General features: G+C 42.7%; 2 protein-coding genes and 1 long non-coding RNA gene across 4 annotated transcripts in view; 2 read left to right on the top strand and 1 right to left on the bottom strand.

Annotated features, from left to right (window-relative positions):
* LOC120017544 (multidrug resistance-associated protein 1-like) overlaps positions 1–16,597 on the top strand; it is a 32,983-nt gene extending 16,386 nt beyond the window's left edge. For both annotated transcript variants that reach the window (XM_038960391.1, XM_038960383.1), the window contains 25 exons: positions 208–339; positions 859–1,065; positions 1,930–2,107; positions 2,397–2,558; positions 2,685–2,777; positions 3,577–3,780; positions 6,749–6,895; positions 6,986–7,073; positions 7,703–7,772; positions 7,852–7,978; positions 8,140–8,316; positions 8,434–8,601; positions 8,821–9,016; positions 9,136–9,217; positions 9,380–9,497; positions 9,715–9,922; positions 11,506–11,816; positions 12,087–12,286; positions 12,409–12,535; positions 12,808–12,909; positions 13,320–13,466; positions 13,665–13,823; positions 13,919–14,085; positions 14,673–14,867; positions 15,043–16,597. In XM_038960391.1, coding sequence (XP_038816319.1) covers positions 208–339; positions 859–1,065; positions 1,930–2,107; positions 2,397–2,558; positions 2,685–2,777; positions 3,577–3,780; positions 6,749–6,895; positions 6,986–7,073; positions 7,703–7,772; positions 7,852–7,978; positions 8,140–8,316; positions 8,434–8,601; positions 8,821–9,016; positions 9,136–9,217; positions 9,380–9,497; positions 9,715–9,922; positions 11,506–11,816; positions 12,087–12,286; positions 12,409–12,535; positions 12,808–12,909; positions 13,320–13,466; positions 13,665–13,823; positions 13,919–14,085; positions 14,673–14,867; positions 15,043–15,151 — 3,874 coding nt within the window. In that variant the 3' untranslated portion in view covers positions 15,152–16,597. The remainder of the gene's footprint in view (positions 1–207; positions 340–858; positions 1,066–1,929; positions 2,108–2,396; positions 2,559–2,684; positions 2,778–3,576; positions 3,781–6,748; positions 6,896–6,985; positions 7,074–7,702; positions 7,773–7,851; positions 7,979–8,139; positions 8,317–8,433; positions 8,602–8,820; positions 9,017–9,135; positions 9,218–9,379; positions 9,498–9,714; positions 9,923–11,505; positions 11,817–12,086; positions 12,287–12,408; positions 12,536–12,807; positions 12,910–13,319; positions 13,467–13,664; positions 13,824–13,918; positions 14,086–14,672; positions 14,868–15,042) is intronic.
* LOC120017566 lies at positions 46–18,027 on the bottom strand. The gene is made up of 3 exons (XR_005472124.1): positions 17,895–18,027; positions 13,317–13,442; positions 46–259 (listed from the first exon to the last, which is right to left on the bottom strand). It is a non-coding gene; the product is annotated as an uncharacterized LOC120017566 (long non-coding RNA).
* Positions 17,611–21,258, top strand: cep20 (centrosomal protein 20). The gene is made up of 4 exons (XM_038960403.1): positions 17,611–17,677; positions 17,924–18,121; positions 18,252–18,336; positions 20,790–21,258. The coding sequence occupies exons 1-4, from the start codon at positions 17,650–17,652 to the stop codon at positions 20,920–20,922; spliced, it is 444 nt and encodes a 147-aa protein (XP_038816331.1). The 5' UTR covers positions 17,611–17,649; the 3' UTR covers positions 20,923–21,258.
* The last annotated feature ends 1,164 nt before the right edge of the window (positions 21,259–22,422 follow it).

Raw genomic sequence — 22,422 nt, 5'->3', positions numbered from 1 at the left:
CTCAAACAACATGTTGACTTGTTTGAAAAATCTTTTATACTGTAAATCTTATAATGTACGTGGGTGTTTGTGTATAACTTATACACTGAGTGTACAAAACCTGAAGAACACCTGCTCTTTCCATGACATAGACTGACCAGGTGCAAGTCAATATTAGGAAGGTGTTCTTAATTTGCACACTCAGTGTATCATCGCTGTTCCCCTCAGGCTGGTGGTTAAAGGTTATCGTACCCCTCTGGAAGCTGGAGACCTGTGGAACCTGAGGGAAGAGGACACATCAGACAAGATCATCTCTGATCTGGAGGAGGAGTGGACAACAGAATGCGCCAAACTGCAACAGTAAGAACCAATTACAATATGCATACTCTCGCCAAACTAATTCTGCAGCTTCAGAAACTCAGGAATCAATAAACTAAATTTTATGACATTGACATTGTGGTTAAACTTCACAATAGTGTCTGCCTAGAACTCTAGATGATCGAGATCCCTTGAGGAGCTTGTGTAGTTGTAATCGGAAAAACAAGCTGTCTCGCTAAGGGACACTTAAGTCCGGAAATAGGTCAAAAGAAGTCCCCTAAGGACAGCATACTGTAACGTCGAGACACTAGCTTTGAAGATCCCATTGTTAAATTCCAAAACCTTGCGTTAAGCGCTCCTCTACTCACGTGTGAGCAGGATAATGCCTTTAATGGCTGCTGAAAAGTCTTCTCTTCACATTTTTGCATCGGAGATGTGTCAAATGAACAACCAAGACTGTTGTTGAATTTCTTTCATCCCTTTGTTTCATATTAAAAAAAAACAGGCAACATGTAGGGCCATCAAACTCAGATGTCCTCTCTGTTTTTTTTGTTTTTCCAGGCAGGAGAAGACCATGGCGGCAGGCGTGGCGCTGGGCACCAGACTGCCCGACCAGGCCCAGATACTCAGGAAGCTGCAGAAGGAGCAGAGCTCCGGCTTCTGTCTGCTGAGGACACTGGCCAGGAACTTCGGACCTTACTTCCTTACTGGGACGATGTGCATCATCTTCCACGACTTCTTTATGTTTGCCATCCCTCAGGTGCTCAGGTAAAAATGGCTAAGGGTTTGACGTTAATTCTACACAGGAGACTAAGCTCCCAAAAATCCATGGCATCACATCGTAAACAAAGCCATCGTAAACTGGGCAACACTTGACACAATAATCCCTAGCAAGTCAGACAGATTCCACGTCTATTTCCAATGCCCTTGACATTGATATACATACTAAAATGTCAATTTGGCAACCTTAATACTGGACCTGCCATGCTTGACCCCATCTCTGGCACCCAATGCCAGTCTAGACAGGAACCTTGTTGTTGTTGTTGCACAACCATGGCTTGGTGGAAGTGTTAATTACAGTCAAGAGAAACGAGTCAGAGACCACAGCTTTCTGCCCCAACATGGAGAGTCAAGGACATTAGCTTAGCTTAAGGGAGGGAAGAAAATAAAGAAAGGAAGGAAAGAGAGAGTGAAGAGAAGGCTCTAAACGGCAGAAAGGCTGAGGTTGCTCTGGTGGACCACAATAAGAGAGCCACTAGCCAAGTGTTGAGGCCAGCCCAGCCACAAGAGGAGCACTGTTGTGCAACTAGAGACGGCTTTGTGTCGACCAGCAGGCCCTGCGGCCACACTAATGATCATAGTCCGCATAGGGCTGCATGGCAAAGCAGTGAAAGTGAAGGAACATGACAGGGGTACACAAAGCTGACAGAGAACAGTAACTTGTCTGTGCTTATGACTCCATTAAATGCACTGCATTGGCAGTGGCACAGTGTCTATGTTCAGTGTATAGGCTTATGTTTTATAGTGTGAATAAGACTGTTGAGTTGAGTATCCAGAAACATGAAGCAGAACGTATCCACAGGAAGTACTGTATGATATTACCATGTTCTCTCTTTCACCCTTATCCAACAGTCTTCTTCTGGGCTTCATGAACGAAGAAGACGCCCCCCTGTGGAAGGGTTACTTCTACGCTACCCTGATGTTCCTGTTGTCCTGTCTCCAGTCCCTGTTCAACCATCAGTACATGTACACCTGCTTCACCGTGGGCATGAGAGTGAAGACAGCCGTGATGGGACTGGTCTACAGAAAGGTACGTCGTCGTGCCAACCAGTAGACAGTGGGTGACTGGGCGTCACGTTGTAAACATTGGTTCTTAATGGCAGGCTTGAAATTCCAACGTAAATAAACTATACCTCGACAATTAACATATTATTTTCCCAAGGACCAAGAAAAAAACATTGAAAAATAAATATGTTGTCAAGTTAGGGTTTATTTAAGTTGGAAAAAGAGGTTATGAATGTTAAGAAACCTTGAACCAAGTGTTACATAATACTCATTTACTGGAGGTTTAACTTGAGGTTGTTCTGTTTTTCCTCTAGTCTTTGGTGATCAACAGTGCATCCAGGAGGACGTGCACAGTGGGGGAGATCGTCAACCTGGTATCAGCCGACACTCAGAAGCTCATGGACTTTGTGGTTTACTTCAACGCAGTGTGGCTGGCTCCTATCGAGATCGCCCTCTGCCTCTTCTTCCTCTGGCAGGTATGGATGGCACTGTCACTTCTGTTTTTGTTGGTACTCATTGATGACGGACATATGTTTTCTTTGGTACTCATTTATAACAAACATTGCTTTTGATGACTTGTGTAAAACAATGCCATTTTACAGCACCTAGGCCCGTCTGCGCTAGCCGGAATTGCCACCGTCATCCTCATCTTCCCACTCAACGGATTCATCGCCAAGAAAAGGAGCAAACTGCAGGTACGGACATGTCCTAAGAGGAGATTCATATGCACTTTGACCTCAGTGCAAATAGATCTGGGACCAGACAGCCTTTCCAGGCTACTTTGACCCGAGGCAGTAGCCGAAACAGAATGTGATTTTGCATGTTTGGTCAGGGATGCCACAGCTGGTTTACATAGCCGAAGCAGAGCTGTGTGGGAGTGCGGGTTGGATGGATGTCTCCACCATGTTATGCTTATGAAAAACAACCACAGAAAAAAAGGGGCTATAAAAGGCTATATTTTTCATTTGTTTTTTGGAAAAACAACAGACAGTTTTGTCAATAATGCCTGTTTTAATCTAACTTACAGTCGTAGAATGTCACTGACCGCTTTCCTGGCCGCTTTGTTGTTTCCTCGTCGTAAAACTGCTAAGTGTTAAGAACTGTGTTCAATACTGTAACAGAGTACAATTCTAATTAAATTAAACAAGTACATACTTCTGTAGAGTGCTCAACATTAGCTGTTACTTGACAAGTATTTGCAGCTGTAACTGACAACTCTATGTCTATAAAATCCAATTAAATCACATTTTATTTGTCACATGCTTCGTCAAACAAAAAAACACACAAAATAGCAGAATTGGTCAGGAGCCTGTAAGACGGCTACTATCCACTGCAGCGCCATCTTGAGATGAGTAATAGATACAGGTATGCTGGTGCAACAACACTTCTATAGGTTTTCTATCGTGCTGTTCTCTTGTGGTGTTGCTGTCCTCTTCCCTCTTTTTAGAAGGGCCGACTATCTATTTAACCACGTCTTTGAATGCTTCTCCCTAGGAGGTACAGATGAAGTTTATGGATGGGCGAATCAAGCTGATGAACGAGATCCTGAACGGGATCAAGATCTTGAAGTTCTATGCATGGGAGAAGGCCTTTCTGGAGCAGGTCCTGGGATACAGGGAGAAAGAACTGAAGGCCCTGAAGAAGTCCCAGATCCTCTACTCCATCTCCATCGCCTCCTTCAACTCATCCACTTTCCTGGTATGTGCATTACAATATAACTAGTAGTAATAGTTATTTGGTCTTTCGGAGTATAGCTCAGTGTCTACTCTTTACTTTTTTTCTTAAAAAAAAAACTTTTTCAGATGTAACAACAAAAACAGTACAACCCCAACCCCTCATTCCCCCATCCATCCCCTCCCTCCATTCCCTCCCTCCCTCCCTCCAAACCACCCTCCACACCACCCACCCACCAAGGCATCTATAAAAGTAAATTAAATAGGAAAGAAACAAACAGAAACAAACAGTAATAGAAACAAAAACAATGGGAAAAAAAGTTAAATAAAAATTATTTGCAGCACAAATGGCCACTAGAACAGACATGGCTGCTTATCAAAATACGCAAGTTACACTAAGTAAAAGACAGGCTCTCCACGTATTGTATTAATGGGGACCAGGCTAAGTCGAACTTTGTTGGAACCCATGCACAGTGTACCTAACCTTCTCCAGAGGCAGAGATGACATCACCTCCTTAACCCACTGCATAAAGGAGGGCGGCTTTGCAGACTTCCAGTGAAAGAGGACAAGGCGGCGAGCTAGCAGCTATGCGTGGTAGCATTCTGGTCTAGGGAAAGTACCCCAAAAATGTCAGTGACCGGGTTGGGGTCACTGCCCCCAAAAAATGTGGGATACATATGTGTAAACAGTTGTATTACACATATGTGAGAATGCCTCAAAAATGGGGTCCCAGAGGCCACTCAAAGATTGGCATGACCAAAACATGTGTCCCACAGTCGCTGGACTCTGGTGGCATCTCAAACACTTGGGGTCAACATTTGGGTATATTTTTGCCAATCTGTCATTTGAGTAATGGAGAATGAGCAAAACCTTAAACTGAATGAGCCCATGCCTTATGCAAAATGATGATGTGTGGATACGCTCCATACTTTGTTGCCATATATCATCTGGAAGCTCGCCATCTATGTCTTGCGTCCATGCAGATTTTGTATTTGCCAAGGAAGGAGGATTTATGTTCTGTATTATGTTGTATAATCTGGAGATTTTGCCTTCAGATACGGGTTAAGATCTAAGTACCTGTCGACTGGACACTTAGTGGGCTCGAGTGGAAATTAAGGGAAATGTTTTTGGGCAAAACTTGCAGATATCTAAAAAAGTGGGTATTGGGAAAATGATGATCAACACTCAGAGTATCGAATGAGACAAAGGTGTTATCAACAAATGGGTCACAAAAAACACCAGACCGTTCCTATGCCAGAACTGGAATGCCGTGTCAATCTGTGATGCTGGGAAGAAATGATTAGATGTTAATGGAGAGAAGCCGCTTGCTTGTTTAAGGCTACTAAAGTGATTTGTTTGGTGGAAAGATTGTCAAATTTTCGATTGGTGTAGCAGTCTTTCTTTGTAGAGTTCAGGAGTCGGAGAAGAGGCATCTGTTGTCCACATCTAGAATCAGTTGAGATAGCTCCGATAAGCATTTGGTGCGCTGTTTGTTGTCATACACTGTGTATGAAATAATTTCGCTTCTAAGATTTGCTTTTAACGACTCCCACACAGTAGAGTGAGACACATCAGGGGTGCAGTTGATCTGTAAAAAGACATCAATGTGAGTTGATGTGTATTTTTTTAAAGGCACTAAAAGATAGTAGTAGTGGGTTAAGTCTCCATGCGCTTTGTGACACAGTACTGTCCGGAAAGCGGATATCTAGCTGGACAGGGCTACGGTCTGAGATAGGACAGGGCTATGGTTTGAGATAACGATGCTGCGATTTTGGCTATTAGTTACAAAATGAAGAATTCTATTGTCCAGCAGGAAAAAGTCAATCCTAGAGTATGTGGACTGTAGAAAAAAAGGAGTACTGTGGACTGAAGAAAAAAAAGAAGTACTGTTTAGCAGTGGGATTGCTCCTCCTCCATGGATCAGACAAATGATAGGATTCTAGAATGAGTTGATTACTGCATCTGATTTTGAAATTACATTGTTGGGCTTCGGTCTGGATCTGTCTAGACTTGGATGCATTACACAATTGAAATCTCCGCCCAATATCAAATGATGAGTGTTAAGGTCAGGAAGTGTTGCGATGAGGTCAGAGAAAAATGTAGCGTCATCCCAATTAGGACCATAGAGGTTAGCCAGAATAACCTGTGTGCTAAACCATTTCCCCATTACTATAATATATCTTCCATTAGTATCTGAAATTACTTTGGAGGAGACAAACGGGGTGCCCCTCTGGCCTTTGCACCAACTTTGGAGTGAAATATTTGGTCTACCTCTCTTTAGTTTATCAAGGTCGCTGGACCGGAGATGGGTCTCTTGGAGAAAAACAATGTCCAGACTTAAGAACATAAGATGAGCATACACTCGGCTACGCTTGACCGCCTGGTTAATTCCTTTCACGTTCCAGCTGATAAAGCATGTGGAGCCAAGAGTATGTTAATTAGGCATAGTCATAGTCATCAGAAATGAATGTTAGTACAATCACATGGCCAGTGTGCTGAAAGGTCGGAGTAATTAAATATAAAGAAGAGAAAAAACAGCTAAAACAACAAAATACCCAGGAGAAAACCTTGGACCCCTATGCTGGCCTTCCCCCTGTTGGAAGGCTGCATCTACCTCTCCTAGACCAGAGCAAAATGCTACCATGTTCAAATAAACCTCAGTAGAGCTCTATCCAGGGCTATCCAACTCTCAAAACATTTAATTAAATAAGTAAATAGGGGGGAAAAAAAGAAGTAAAATTCAAAATCTGTATAAATATAACCCTCTGTTGAACATCCTAACAAGCCAGAACACCGAAAATTGATTGGAAAATGCATGGTAATTAATACCCGTGCTGCAGTGTTCGCTCGGCTATACAGGTCTACTCTTTTCTATCCATAGCTTCAAGCCTCACAGTAGAAATGTATCATCACTGAATTCTGTGTGTGATGGTTACAGTTACAGCTTCAGGTCACTGTGTCCCAATCATGCTTATTTGTTTCCCCCCCCCAGATTGCCTTTTCCATGTTTGGTGTCTATGTGCTGATTGATGACAAGAACGTCCTAGATGCCCAGAAGGTCTTTGTCTCCATGGCTCTCATCAACATTCTGAAGACCCCACTGAGCCAGCTACCCTTTGCCATGAGCACTACCATGCAGGTGAAATACAATGTCCAGTATTCAACATACCAAACCAATGTATAATGCTTTGTGCTGCTGTTCTAAAAAAAAATGTTCTTTGAATTTTAGGCCATTGTCTCGCTGAAGCGCTTAGGGAAATACCTGTGTTCTGAGGAGCTGAAAGACGACAATGTAGCCAAGGCCCCTTTGAGTACTGGTAAGAACACCTACTGGTGCCATGTATGTTGACATACTTGACCTATAACTTTTAGTTCCAAGTGGAGCAAAGGGCTTTGTATCAGCCTATAGCAATTAATCAACAAAAACACTCATAGCAACTCTTACCCAGTGGGAACTGTGGTCTGCCTCTGCCTGCCGTAACCAATAAAAACAAGCCTCAGAAGATTTGTTGTTTACATCCATGGAATTCTATCCAGAACCCTTAATGGTAATGTTATGTTGTCACTTCCTGTGATCGAGGTCGACTGGGGAGACTGAGTAATGATAGGATGTTGCCATCCAGTGGTTGAATGTAAATTACTTCTAGACAGTCAGACGTATGATTCCAGATAAATAAAAGCAGTTTTCTTCGCCTGTAATCCGTCAACACTTCCTTAAGACAGCTCGTAAAAAGAACACACTGTAATTTTAGACCTCTTGTAATTATGTAGACTCTGCAATTTGACATGTCACTTAAAAGGACATTATATTTTTAACGTTGGGTAGTTGTTGGGTGCATAAACGGGTGCATAAACTGTTATGCCTATATGCAGAGCGGAAATATTAGTGTCTTTTTCAATGGTTCCTCTCTTTCTCTCTCCCTCTGTTTTTCTATTTTCTTCTCAGATGGGGAAGGTGTGTTGATAGACAATGGAACGTTCAGTTGGACTAAAGAAGGTCCTCCGTGCCTTAAAAGGTAAATCATAACAGTATTCCCATTTTCACACGTTCTGAAGTTTAAGTTAAGAGACTCAACTCCACTCCTCTGTTTACAGGATTAATGTGCGTGTACCCCAGGGTTCACTGGTGGCGGTGGTGGGCCATGTGGGTAGCGGGAAGTCCTCCCTGCTGTCTGCCATGCTTGGAGAGACAGAGAAGAGGAGCGGCAGTGTCTCAATTAAGGTAAAACATTTCCCTTAAAATAGGAAGCAACAGAAGTTGAATATATTGAATCTAAGGTTTTCAGTTTCAGTGTTACAATCTGTCTGTGAGGGTCTGGTTTACACTCAATGTTCTTCTTCTTCAATGCTAATGTTCCTCTATTTATTTTTCTGTCTCCACAGGGCTCAGTGGCCTATGTCCCTCAGCAGGCCTGGATCCAGAATGCCACGGTCCAGGACAATGTTATGTTTGGTCGTGAGAAGCAGAAGACCTGGTACCAGCGGGTGTTGGACGCCTGTGCTCTGCTGCCTGACCTGGAGATCCTGCCTGCTGGAGACTCCACAGAGATTGGGGAGAAGGTATGAAAATAATCTTCTAGAATTCCACCTCATTTCACTAGATGGTCAATCAAATGGTCTTTTAGAATGTTCTGGAATCTTGAGTCATGTCTTCTTCTTGATTGTTCTCCCTGACAGGGTCTGAACCTCTCGGGTGGTCAGAAGCAGAGGGTGAGCCTGGCAAGGGCTGTGTACAGGAAGGCTGACGTCTATCTGCTGGATGACCCCCTGTCTGCTGTGGATGCTCATGTGGGGCAACACATCTTCGACAAAGTCATCGGACCCAAGGGAGTGCTAAGAGATAAGGTAAAACTATGACCAAAATATGATCTCTATTAACAGTCAGAGTGACACTTGTAGAAATCAATATTAGAAGCTTACACGTAACCGACTGTTCCTTGTGTGGTTTTGAGATGGAAAAGCATGATTTTGCAGATTCTTCAAATCAAATCCACCATTTGTATTAGGCTAGTTCCGCTGATCGTCTATTTTGATTAATCCTGCTCCTGTGGTTTATGCTACCAGACCCGTGTCCTAGTAACCCATGGGATGAGCTTCCTGCCTCAGGCGGACCTCATCCTGGTGCTGGTGGACGGGGAGATCACAGAGAGTGGCTCCTACCAGGAGTTGCTGAGCCGCCACGGGGCCTTTGCAGACTTCATCCATACCTTCGCCAGCAACGACCGTAAAGAGAGCGTCACAGAGACCGCCGCACAGAGAGGTAGGACCTCATTGTAATGAAATTTGGGAGAAGTCATTATCGCCATTGATGAACAAACATTTGCTTCTCACCAATAAGCTTTTCACCATGTAAATGAACATTTTGTACCATTGCTGCAGGTGCCAGGAGGGCCAGCTCACGGCTGAGTGTTACAGACTTCATGCCATTCTCAAGAGATCTATCCCAAGAGCAGCTCATTGGGTAAGTGAATTTCCAGCGCACATTACATAATATTTTCCTGATAACATCATGGTTCTAATTGATTCAATGGTATAATAAACGTCTATTGGAGAAAACGTCACATTGAGCATGCCAAGCATCTTAAAAATAAAAACCTAACTGAAACCCCTCTATGTTCTCTAGGGGAGACACCAACAGTACTAACCTGCAGGGTATGGAGCCCATGTCTGAGATAGAAGAGGAGCAGGTTCCTGAGGACTTGGGAAAGCTGATGGAGGTTGACAAGGCACGCACTGGGAGGGTGAGTCTAGAAGAAGAGCTGATCTTTGACTGCACCTCTTATGGTTAAAAATGGTTCAAACTAAATGATAAAGTCTCCATAGCCATACAGGTTGTACCCATTTGAGCGCTCCAGTACATTGTTTCTTTAAAACAAACGGAGCTTCTTTCTCACCTTTCACATATTAACAGGTGTTTGTCAATTTCTAGCAACTGATTGCCTGTCTTTTTTACCACAGGTGAGGCTGGAGATGTACATGGAGTACTTCAAGACCATCGGCATGGCCTTCATCATCCCCATCGTCTTCCTGTACGCCTTCCAGCAGGGGGCCTCGCTGGCCTACAACTACTGGCTGAGCCTGTGGGCCGACGAACCCATCGTCAACGGCACCCAGGTCGACACGGACATGAAGCTGGCCGTCTACGGGGCTCTGGGCTTCGCACAAGGTCAGTGGTGAATGCATTTTACTGGGAAAAGACACCAAAGATAAAAGTAGGTCCTTTTGACTTGGATGAAGAGAAACAGCATAGACTACAGTTTAGCTAGAATCCTTAATGGTGAAACAGCATTGACTACAGTTTAGCTAGAATCCTTAATGGTGAAACAGCATAGACTACAGTTTAGCTAGAATCCTTGATGGTGAAACAGCATAGACTACAGTTTAGCTAGAATCCTTGATGGTGAAACAGCATAGACTAGTTTAGCTAGAATCCTTAATGGTGAAACAGCATTGACTACAGTTTAGCTAGAATCCTTGATGGTGAAACAGCATAGACTAGTTTAGCTAGAATCATTAATGGTGAAACAGCATAGACTACAGTTTAGCTAGAATCCTTGATGGTGAAACAGCATAGACTAGTTTAGCTAGAATCCTTAATGGTGAAACAGCATTGACTACAGTTTAGCTAGAATACTTAATGGTGAAACAGCATAGACTAGTTTAGCTAGAATCCTTAATGGTGAAACAGCATTGACTACAGTTTAGCTAGAATCCTTGATGGTGAAACAGCATAGACTACAGTTTAGCTAGAATCCTTGATGGTGAAACAGCATAGACTACAGTTTAGCTAGAATCCTTGATGGTGAAACAGCATAGACTACAGTTTAGCTAGAATCCTTAATGGTGAAACAGCATTGACTACAGTTTAGCTAGAATCCTTGATGGTGAAACAGCATAGACTACAGTTTAGCTAGAATCCTTGATGGTGAAACAGCATAGACTACAGTTTAGCTAGAATCCTTGATGGTGAAACAGCATAGACTACAGTTTAGCTAGAATCCTTGATGGTGAAACAGCATAGACTACAGTTTAGCTAGAATCCTTGATGGTGAAACAGCATTGACTACAGTTTAGCTAGAATCCTTAATGGTGAAACAGCATTGACTACAGTTTAGCTAGAATCCTTGATGGTGAAACAGCATTGACTACAGTTTAGCTAGAATCCTTGATGGTGAAACAGCATAGACTACAGTTTAGCTAGAATCCTTGATGGTGAAACAGCATAGACTACAGTTTAGCTAGAATCCTTAATGGTGAAACAGCATTGACTACATTTTAGCTAGAATCCTTGATGGTGAAACAGCATAGACTACAGTTTAGCTAGAATCCTTGATGGTGAAACAGCATAGACTACAGTTTAGCTAGAATCCTTGATGGTGAAACAGCATATACTACAGTTTAGCTAGAATCCTTAAATTTTTTCCACTCAGACATTATTGCATGCACGACTGAACAGCAGAATACGTACTGCATTTTGTTTTACCATGCTGCTTGACACACCTCAACTCTGTTTCGTTCATAAAACAAAAACAATAACATCAAAGGTGCTGGGGCAGACAGAGGCGCTGTTTCCCCTAATGCGGATTCCATCTTTAATCCCACTAATGTTTGTTTATTTGGATCTGTTATAACCCTCCATTGTCCTAGTCCTCCAAGAGTCCTTCTGAGAGATTGAGAGTTTCAGTATCTGATATAAACCACAGTTGCCAAACAGCAGGGATCCTAATAGCAGTTTATTTTATATTTCAGGAATCGCTATTTTCGGCACCACGGTGGCCATTTCGGTCGGAGGTATCATCGCGTCCCGGCACCTCCACATGGACCTCCTGAAGAACGTTCTCCACTCCCCCATGTCTTTCTTTGAGACCACCCCCAGTGGGAACCTCCTAAACCGTTTTGCCAAGGAGATCGACGCTATCGACTGCATGATCCCCGACGGCCTCAAGATGATGCTGGGCTACCTCTTCAAGCTGATGGAAGTCTGTATCATCGTCATGCTGGCTACACCTTTTGCGGCGGTCGTCATCCTGCCCCTCGCCATTCTCTACGCCTTCGTTCAGGTATGTTTCTAACCGACTGAGACACCGTTTTGTGGAAGAATAATAGTTTTAGACTCTTGAAAACCAAAATAGCGGATTTTGCAAGTTGTTGGTTTTGCGTGGTGATTTATCCCACATGCTAACATAGTAGTGCTAAGTAATGGCAGGCTACATACTGTAAATCTACTAGAAATGCTGGAGTGGAAAACCCACTTCCACACACATACACCACCTCTTGGTACTTTCGGTTCATTAAAACGTCATGTTTTATTTTTCCGTTGTGCATTACAGAGTTTCTACGTGGCCACATCCTGCCAGCTGCGGAGGCTGGAGTCGGTGAGCCGCTCGCCCATCTACACCCACTTCAACGAGACGGTGCAGGGAGCCAGTGTCATACGGGCCTTCGGAGAACAGCACCGCTTCATTGTGCAGGCTAACAAGAGGGTCGACTTCAACCAGACCTCCTACTTCCCCCGCTTTGTGGCCACCAGGTTAGGGATGGGGATGGGTTGCCAACTGGTGATTTGACACAATCAAAACACCTCCATGATGAGTGATGGAGGCCAAAACATTCTCCACAACTAATCAGGCTTTCATCTCCTGATATCCGCAGGTGGTTGGCAGTTAATCTTGAGTTTGTCGGTAACGGTGTGGTTTTAGCCGCAGCTATTCTCTCAGTGATGGGGAAAGACACCCTGAGCCCTGGCATTGTTGGTTTGGCTGTGTCACACTCCCTCCAGGTAAGATATTACACCCTATACCGTAGTCATTATAGGTAAACAACTCATTTAGCAACAAAGAAGAATAGTAATTTTAATATTTTGTACCCGGCTACAATCACACAAAACCCATTACAGGCAATCCCTTTTATTGCATCAGAAAGTGTGTGGTTTACCAAACTGAAAACCCCCCCAGAAGAATAGCCTACCTACGTGCTGCACAATCCTAACTGCATATTACCTCAAACGAGAGGGCTCTGTTTTAATTTGAACCTCGCAATTGTGTTGTGCAGGTGACTGGCATTCTGAGCTGGATTGTGAGATCATGGACAGACGTAGAGAACAACATTGTGTCTGTTGAGAGGGTGAAGGAGTATGCTGACACTGCAAAAGAGGTAAGCATCTGTATACCTTCTCTGTTAGCTAATACCCCCCAATGAAATGAGCTGTTATATAAGTAATATGCATGACATGAGCAGTGACATTAACATTGTAAGTTATGTAGGCAGTTACTGTTTCATGATTGTAATTCATTCTCTATTTAAGGTTTACAGTAACTGAAGTGTTGTCAAACTAACCCTTTTCTAGCCAGGTTTACAGTAACTGGAGTGTTGTCAAACTAACCATTCTTTAGCCAGGTTTACAGTATCTGAAGTCTTGCCAAACTAACCATTATCTAGCAAGGTTTACAGTAACTGAAGTGTTGTGCAACTAACCTGTTTAGATCTATAGACATAGAGGGACAAAGAACATAGATATAGAGACACAGATCCATTTAATCTTAACTGTTCTCTATACTCACCAGGCTGGGTGGACCGTGGAGGGCAGTTCCCTGCCTCTGGCCTGGCCTCAGACTGGCACTATAGAGTTCCAAGACTATGGACTGCAGTACCGCAAGGGCCTGGACTGGGCACTGAAAGGCATCACCCTGAAAATCCAGGAGAGAGAAAAGGTCAGTACAATCTAGAATGAGGTAGCCTTCTACAGTACCCATAATGCTTTGTTTATGATATTCAGTTTTGTCTGAAGCAACATACTCCTTTTACAGTTGTATCATACTTAGGACCAGGGGTATTTTCCCGGCCATGTTACCTGACCAGTAAAAACTATTTGATCCTATCTAACGAAGGGTCTAATTTGTCATTCTTAGGTTGGCATTGTGGGCAGAACCGGAGCTGGAAAGTCTTCCCTTGCCCTGGGGATCTTCAGAATCCTAGAGGCAGCCAAGGGAGAGATCTACATCGATGGAGTCAACATCGCAGAGATCGGACTCCACGACCTCAGATCCCGCATTACCATCATCCCACAGGTACTACAGTTATTGATTGATCGATTTTATTTGATAATCCCCCAAAATGTCTTACTACAGTGATGGTAACTGACTTTTGCTTCTTCCTCCAACAGGACCCTGTGTTGTTCTCCGGCTCTCTGCGTATGAACCTTGACCCCTTCGACACGTATACAGACGAGGAAATATGGAGTTCGCTAGAGCTTGCTCACCTCAAGAACTTTGTGTCCAACCTGCCTGACAAACTGAATTATGAGTGCTCGGAAGGAGGAGAGAACCTCAGGTACGGACAATTGATATATTTGACCAAATAACATAATAGTATCGATAAATATATATGCCATTTAGCAGACGCTTTTATCCAAAGCAACTTACAGTCATGCGTGCCTACACTTGAGGCATGCATATCTGTCAAGCCTGCTCCCGCTCTTCCCTCCTGGCGCTCGAGGTAATCACTTTGTTGATTACCCCCTGTATATCTGTCTGTTCCTTGGTTGTGTTCCCCGCATTGTGTTTGTTATGTGTTCCTGTCCAGGTGTTGTTCCTGTTCCGTTTCATGTCCGTCAGCTAATAAACCTTCACTCCCCGTACCTGCTTCTCATCTCCTGCGTCGCTCCCTAACAATATGTGACACATATCAATTGAGCTACAAAGAACCCCCAAAGACCAAACACAAAGCTTATAGGCTAGGGCTGGTGTCCTCCATCCAGATTAAGCCTATTCCTGGACTGAAAATTATATTGAGCATTATTTTTGCTTCATCTGGTCTACTATATCTGGTTCTATCATCTGTCAACCTCTATATTCTGTGCTTTGGTGCTCAAAAGTTTAAGTGTCAATATTCAACCTTCCTTCATTTGTCTTCTCTAGTCTGGGTCAGCGCCAGCTGGTCTGCCTGGCCCGCGCTCTCCTCCGTAAGACCAAGATCCTGGTTCTCGACGAGGCCACGGCCGCTGTGGACCTGGAGACAGACACCCTGATCCAGTCCACCATCAGACAACAGTTTGAGGACTGCACCGTGCTCACCATCGCCCACCGCCTCAACACCATCATGGACTATACCAGGTAAGGCTCTCTGCTATACTTTTTGCCCAGCGACAGTTTTCTCAAGTTTGGGATGTGCATATCAATTCCTTTCCTACACCTAGTAGCTACTGCGCCCCAGTCAAATGATGTCGCAACATCTCAAAATCAATGGTTCAGTCACAGAATTTGACACTTCTCTCTCTTCCTTCCACAGAGTGATAGTGATGGACAAAGGCCACATCTCGGAGATGGACTCCCCAACCAACCTCATCTCAAACAGGGGACAGTTCTACCGTATGTGCCGAGAGGCTGGGCTAGTCTAAAAGCTACCCAGCTCCGAGGTGGCTCTGGCCATGGGAAAATTCTGATGGCCCTGGCTCTTCCAAACCAACACATGTAGAATCGGCAATTCCAAGCTCCACGATCCAGGCAGTTCAAACTCTTCCTGAGAGCAATGCTTTTAGAACGACCCGGAACTGAAGTCGATGTAAACCAAAGATGACCCAGAAGCGAAGCTGATGACGATTTAGTGAACAGTATGTGCTCTCTGGTCACAATAAAGACATGAAACCTACGCACACTCAAACTGGTGCTCGGAAGGGGAAAGAGACATCAAGCCCCGATCTCAAAGACTGTGATTTATGAAGCTATTATTGGACGCAGATGGGTTGTTGCTAGGCAAACATTTTAAATATTGTATATAGGCTGTGCCAATGAAACTTATGGAGATGAAAGTCAGACTGAGTGCAAAATCCAAAGGACTTTGGTTCAGTCTCTGAATGTGAACCAAATTATTTTTGTAGATCTGCTACATTTTATGAAGCATCTTTTTGAAGAACACCTGGGTACCTTTGATGTTGAGTTGAAATCTCAGGCAACCAAATCCGACTATTTTGTTCATATCAGTGATGGTAACTGACATTTGGTTCGTCCTCCAACAGGACCCCGTGTTATCATGTCATCAGACAGAAAAAAAGTTTATAATGAATTCATATCTATTCTCATACCATCCAACCACAGGGTAAGTCTAGAGAAAGTGGAGCAATATTCTCTGACCGACCACTAGCCTTAAAGGGCTGACCCTGTAAAACCCAGAAAACACAAAGCTTTTCACAGTCATCAATCTAAAATGGAACCCTATTCCACAGAATATAGTGCACTTTCTTAGGTTTTGTACTATATAGGGAATAGGGTGCCATTTCAGACGCACTCAGTCTGATTCCTACCCAGCCATTTCAGTGTTTTATGAGTCTGGTCAAAGAAGAAAACACTGCAGCGAGCCAAGGTGCTTAGCTAGCCTAGCGTCCAACTGTTCTGCGGTATTTGTATATTTCAGTCTTAGTAAACACAAATTGGTCAATAGAATCTGTATGGTCGGGTATGTAGGCCTAAAAACCTGGACGTTCAACTGTTACAGTGGTGACGGGAAACCCGACAGGAATGAAGAGAACACCTTTTCAAAACAATGGACAAAATGTGTTAAAAAAAAAGTTTCTCCACTTTACATCTACCAGTCGTTCCACCTACACACAGACACGCGTGCATGAACACACACACCCTAATTCTCAAAGCTATGGGTGCGACACACGTGCACGCACACAGACCACCTAATTCTCAAAGCTATGGGTGACATATTGAGGTAACAGACTCTCATCACATACCATTCAATGTTACATTTACATTTAAGTCATTTAGCAGACGCTCTTATCCAGAGCGACTTACAAATTGGAAAGTTCATACATATTCATCCTGGTCCCCCCGTGGGAATTGAACCCTGGTCCCCCCGTGGGAATTGAACCCACAACCCTGGCGTTGCAAGCGCCATGCTCTACCAACTGAGCCACACGGGAATGTTAGTGTTATCCTTCCTTTGGTTCCAGTTATGACTGACTGTAAATAGACATTCCTTCCTGTTTAGATCTATAACATGGACTTTTCCAAAAGAAGTCAAAAGATCTTCATATTTTTGTCTTACTGGTTTAGACAATATGCTAAGAAGAAACTACAATATTTATGTGATATAATGAACATGTAAGTTGCCTTCAAATTCTAAGAGATTGTATTATATTTATACTTTTTGTATTCAATCTGTTCATTTTTTGATTGAACATTTTACTGTGCAATAATTCATGCTGGAAATAAAACTGTTTTGAAAATAATGTTTTTGTGAGTCTCATCTGTGAAACAATACAATTATGCCTCTATGCCTTATATAAGTATGAGTCAAGCATGACTGCAGGCAGTTGGGTAATGTAATGACTGTAATATAAATGGGATCACATTTTCCAAAGCCTGTCATTGACAGGGTGTGCAGACCACAGGAGGCTGCTGAGGGGAGGACAGCTTATAACAATGGCCAGAACAGAGCAAATGGAATGTGTTTGATGTATTTGATATCATTCCAACTCCACTCCAGCCTTTACCACGAGCCTGTCCTCCCCAATTAAGTTGCCACCAACCTCCTGCGATGCAGACATTAGGCATAATTTGCTTACAGTAAAGGCACTAGTCACCACAGCCAAAGTCATAAACTCTCTACTTAAAATATGATTTTAAAGCCTAACCTTAATCACACTGCTAACATTATGCCTATACCTGACCTTATATTAAGAACAAAAAGCTAATTTTTGTTTTCATAAATGTTTACGACACAGACCATTTTGACTTTGTCGCTGTGGGAACTAATGGAAAACGATTTGGTCATGCCCAGGCAAGTAACCCATTTAGACCACTAGGTGGGAGCAAAAGTTAACTTGTGCAGCTAAGTTTCCCCTTTGACCTCGGTGAGAGATACGAACGTCATTTGTTTATACCTGTTGCAATGGCGACCTTAACGGAACTGAAATGCGGTAAGCATTGTCCTTTCTTTCACTTTAAAGTCTATATTACATTTATTAAACGGAAGCGAATTGCAACTGTTTCATAGTTCGTGCAACGCACAGTGTAAGACGACAGTAGGTAACGTTAGCTAGCTATCAAAGTTTGCCTGGCTATCGTACAGAACAACACACCTTAAAGTGTACGTTATCAATATGTCTCCACAATTTTTAGAGGTTTTTATGATACCATTTTCAACAACTTATCTTCTCTCCCAGCTCTGAGAGAGAGCCTGGAGTCTCGAGGTGTGTTGGGTCAGCTGAAAGCTCGGATCAGAGCTGAGGTGTTCAATGCACTCGATGATCAGAGCGAGCCGCGTCCTGCGCTGTCGCACGACAACCTTCTAATCAACGAGCTCATCCGCGAGTACCTGGAATTCAACAAGTATCGATACACAGCGTCTGTGTTGACAGCAGGTGAATATTATGCATTCAATTCAACCATATGACAATCAATTTCAGAACGGAATATAAGTGCCATTGGTAGGTTCACCGTTATTCAATTACAAGTTGGATTTTATGATCTTATCAAATCAATGTTTTTCAGAATCAGGTCAACCTGAGGTACCACTTGACAGACAGTTCATGGCGAATGAGCTGAAAGTGGTGGAGGACCCCAGTTCCAGATCTGTGTAAGTTTATCTAGAAATGATTCATAAAAGGCCACAGGAAACTGATTCCAGACCTGAAATACTTATCCTATCCTGATTGAAAACTGTAAATACTACTATTAGACCTAGTAAAGACATACAGTTTAAGTCGGAAGTTTACATACACCTGTGCCCCAAGTACATTTAAACTCAGTTTTTTTTCACAATTCCTGACATTTAATCCTAGTAAAAATTCCCTGTCTTAGGTCAGTTAGGATCACCACTTTATTGTAAGAATGTATAATGTCAGAATAATAGTAGAGAAGGATTTATTTAAGCTTTTATTTATTTCCTCACATTCCCAGTGGGTCAGAAGTTTACATACACTCAATTAGTATTTGGTAGCATTACCTTTAAATTGTTTAACTTGGGTCAAACGTTCCAGGTAGCGTTCCACAAGCTTCCCATAATAAATTGGGTGAATTTTGGCCCATTCCTCCTGACAGAGCTGGTGTAACTGAGTCAGGTTTGTAGGCCTCCTTGCTCGCACATGCTTTTTTAGTTCTGCCCACAAAATTTCTATAGGATTGAGGTCAGGGCTTTGTGATGGCCACTCCAATACCTTGACTTTGTTGTCCTTAAGCCATTTTGCCACAACTTTGGAAGTATGCTTGGGTTCATTGTCCATTTGGAAGACCCATTTGCGACCAAGCTTTAACTTCCTGACTGATATCTTGAGATGTTGCTTCAATACATCCACATAATTTTCCATCCTCATTATGCCATCTATTTTGTGAAGTGTACCAGTCCCTCCTGCAGCAAAGCACCCCACAACATGATGCTGCCACCCCCGTGCTTCACTGTTGGGATGGTGTTCTTCGGCTTGCAAGCATCCCCCTTTTTCCTCCAAACATAACGATGATCATTATGGCCAACAGTTCTATTTTTGTTTCATCAGACCAGAGGACATTTCTCCAAAAAGTACAATCTTTGTCACCATGTGCAGTTGCAAACCGTAGTCTGGCTTTTTTTATGGCGGTTTTGGAGCAGTGGCTTCTTCCTTGCTGAGCGGCATTTCAGGTTATGTTGATATAGGACTCATTTTAGTGTGGATATAGATACTTTTGTACCTGTTTTCTTCCAGCATCTTCACAAGGTCCTTTGCTGTTGTTCCTGAGATTGATTTACACTTTTCGCACCAAAGTACGTTCATCTCTAGGAGATAGAACGCGTCTCCTTCCTGAGCGGTATGACGGCTGCGTGGTCCCATGGTGTTTATACTTGCATACTATTGTTTGTACAGATAAACATGGTACCTTCAGGCATTTGGAAATTGCTCCCAAGGATGAACCAGACTTGTGGAGGTCTACATTTTTTTTTCTGAGGTCTTGGCTGATTCCTGTTGATTTTCCCATGATGTCAAGCAAAGAGGCACTGAGTTTGAAGGTAAGCCTTGAAATACATCCACAGGTACACCTCCAATTGAGTCAAATTATGTCAATTAGCCTATCAGAAGCATCTAATGCCATGACATCATTTTCTGGAATTTTCCAAGCTGTTTAAAGGCACAGTCAACTTAGTGTATGTAAACTTCTGTTCCACTGGAATTGTGATACAGTGAATAATAAGTGAAATAATCTGTCTGTAAACAATTGTTTGGAAAATGTCTTGTGTCATGCACGAAGTAGATGTCCTAACCGACTTGCCAAAACTATAGTTTGTTAACAAGAAAATTGTGAAGTGGTTGAAAAATGAGTTTTAATGACTCCAACCTAATACCCTGACTACACCGTGCGCGAGCGTTGCAAAATAAATGTAGGAATCTATGTTATTCAATTATTGCACCCACACTGCTCGCGAGCGTCTGCGTTGCCAAGGGCTAAAATAGAAGTCATTTCTATTTCTGACGTAGATCGCGCTGCAAGTCCTGCCTCTCCCATCTCCTCATTGGTTTATAGAAGCAGGTACCCACGTGCCATCTCCTCATTGGTTATACCCACCTTTGTGACTGAAAGACGAACTTTGTTGCCGGTCGTCGTGGTAATACTGTGAAAGTTTAGATGCCAATCACCATATAAGTTCAAAGATGAAAAAGCTTGGAAGGAGGAGAGATGACTAGAAACGATTCGGTTGACCGTTTTATGTGTGGATTAATTGTCGGAGTAGAGGACCTTGTGCATTTCAGGTAAAATAACAACTCAATGTTTATATCCCAGGACAAATTAGCTAGCAACAGCAAGCTAGCTAAATAGGACAAATTAGCTAGCAAGTGCAAGCTAAATTGCCATACATGTTTAATGCTTTTCGACCTGTCCTCAAATGAATGTAATTGGTTCAGAGTTTGTTTTGATATTTTAACCTGCGTGTCGTGATCGCGTTTGGTGTAGGGGGACAAAATAAATGTATGCACGATGGCGCACGCGCGCAGGCGGTTTAGGTTCCGTGTTAGTGTATGTAAACTTCCGACTTCAACTGTACATATTGTGTGTTTTCAGGCCTCTACTGTACGGCTTGCTATCCCACTTCCTAAGCAGCAGCGGAGACAGTGGAGGGAAGCTGTTTCTCAGGGGCTCAGCACCTGCTACTATGACCAGAGACTCTAACACACTCCCTGGTCCTGAGTCTTAACACAGGTGTGTCCTGTCTGTCACTCCAGATTGCACTGGAACTGGGGGTGTTGAGCGATTTATTAAAAAAACATTTTTAATTTTTTGCAGTTGATGTCAAGAAAGCCTTAGTAGTGTGTGTTAATGTTGCCAAAACAGGATAAAATCAACAGGTCTGATTTCTATTTCATTTGGCCAATTGTTTGTTCCCTGAGAGTCTGTAAATGTAGTCTGTTCTTCACTACTGCTATGTCCGCATAGCTGTACATACTGTAGTAAGCGTTTGATGTGCCAATTGCTCATGAAGATGTATCTAAAATAAATAGTTATTTTAATAAATTTTTACTTTAATAAAGCATTTTTAGCATATATGTAATTATTCGATTTTAGGGCTAAGCTACACATGTTGATTTTGTTGATGTGGATCTATAGGGAATCTTTTCTATTTTGCCATTAGGTCTATTGTTTGTAGCCAATGGGTTTATAACTGTTATGTTTCATCACACAGTGGCAGTAGTAGCACAAAATAATTCTGCCTGGAGACCAGTACATGTATTGTATTCAGGCATTTTTACAGTGTATCTTCACTCCCACATTCTCACAAAACTCCATGATAAACACCTTCCACTGAAGAAGTGTACAGAGGCAATAAACTGTCTCGAATATCTATTGTGGTCACGGCAAACAAAACCTACATTTATGAAGTCAGTATAGAATGTATATACAAGTGTTATCTCATGGTCTTAGCATATAGGCATGTACTGTAGATCATAACATATACATATGCTGTAGCTCACATGTAAAGAAAGACTTAGGCCTGCCTGCTATCACATCTATTCTGTGTCCCAAATGGCACCTATTCCCTTTATAGTGCACTACTTTTGACCAGGGCCTATAGGGATTCCTTATCACTATTATAGGGAATAGGGTTCCGTTTGGGACATAGCCCATAGGCCTGCCTGCTATCACATCTCTCATGTAATCTAACTAGTCTAGTGCATAAAAGTCCATTACAAGAGCTGATTTCTCTCACTTGATAAATGGCTGCTATAAATTCTATCTCTAAAGCCAGATGACCATACACTCTTCGGAGAAAAAAAAAGGTGCTATAACCTAAAAGGTTTATACCTGGAACCAAAAAGGGTTCTCCTATGGGGACAGCCGAAGAACCCTCTTGGAACCCTTTTTTCCACGTTTACAGTCAGAGCACCGTACTGTTGCTGTATAAGGAAAGATTTGAGCAATGCTCTCCCAGTGCTGCCAAAATCTAAAAGGTTGAAGTTGTCTTGGAACAATGTCCCCTGTGAACTTCTGTTGATTTATCTACGTAGTCTACCTCTCTGATGTTAGGAAAGTTATGATGGAGATTTCAAACAACTGATAACAGTGTAGTGGATGCAGATTCAGAGACACTTTAGCCCAGAATCAGCATGGATTCACCCTTTTAGTATTAAATCTCTTGAAAACGATATATTGTTGACAAGCCAAGGAGACATAGCCCTTTACTATGCACCTCCTATCT

Source organism: Salvelinus namaycush, chromosome 2 (genome assembly GCF_016432855.1).
Source record: "Salvelinus namaycush isolate Seneca chromosome 2, SaNama_1.0, whole genome shotgun sequence".
In the NCBI taxonomy this organism is placed as follows: Eukaryota; Metazoa; Chordata; class Actinopteri; order Salmoniformes; family Salmonidae; genus Salvelinus; species Salvelinus namaycush.
The sequence above is the reverse complement of the archived record's forward strand: the minus strand, read 5'-3'. Positions and strand labels throughout refer to the sequence as shown.

Excerpts from the sequence above, each read along its gene's own strand:
- cep20 (XM_038960403.1), top strand. The coding sequence starts at position 17,650 with ATGGCGACCTTAACGGAACTGAAATGCG. Across the intron at positions 17,678-17,923 it reads CTTAACGGAACTGAAATGCG|CTCTGAGAGAGAGCCTGGAG; the intron begins GTAAGCATTGTC and ends CTTCTCTCCCAG. Across the intron at positions 18,337-20,789 it reads GACCCCAGTTCCAGATCTGT|GCCTCTACTGTACGGCTTGC; the intron begins GTAAGTTTATCT and ends GTGTGTTTTCAG.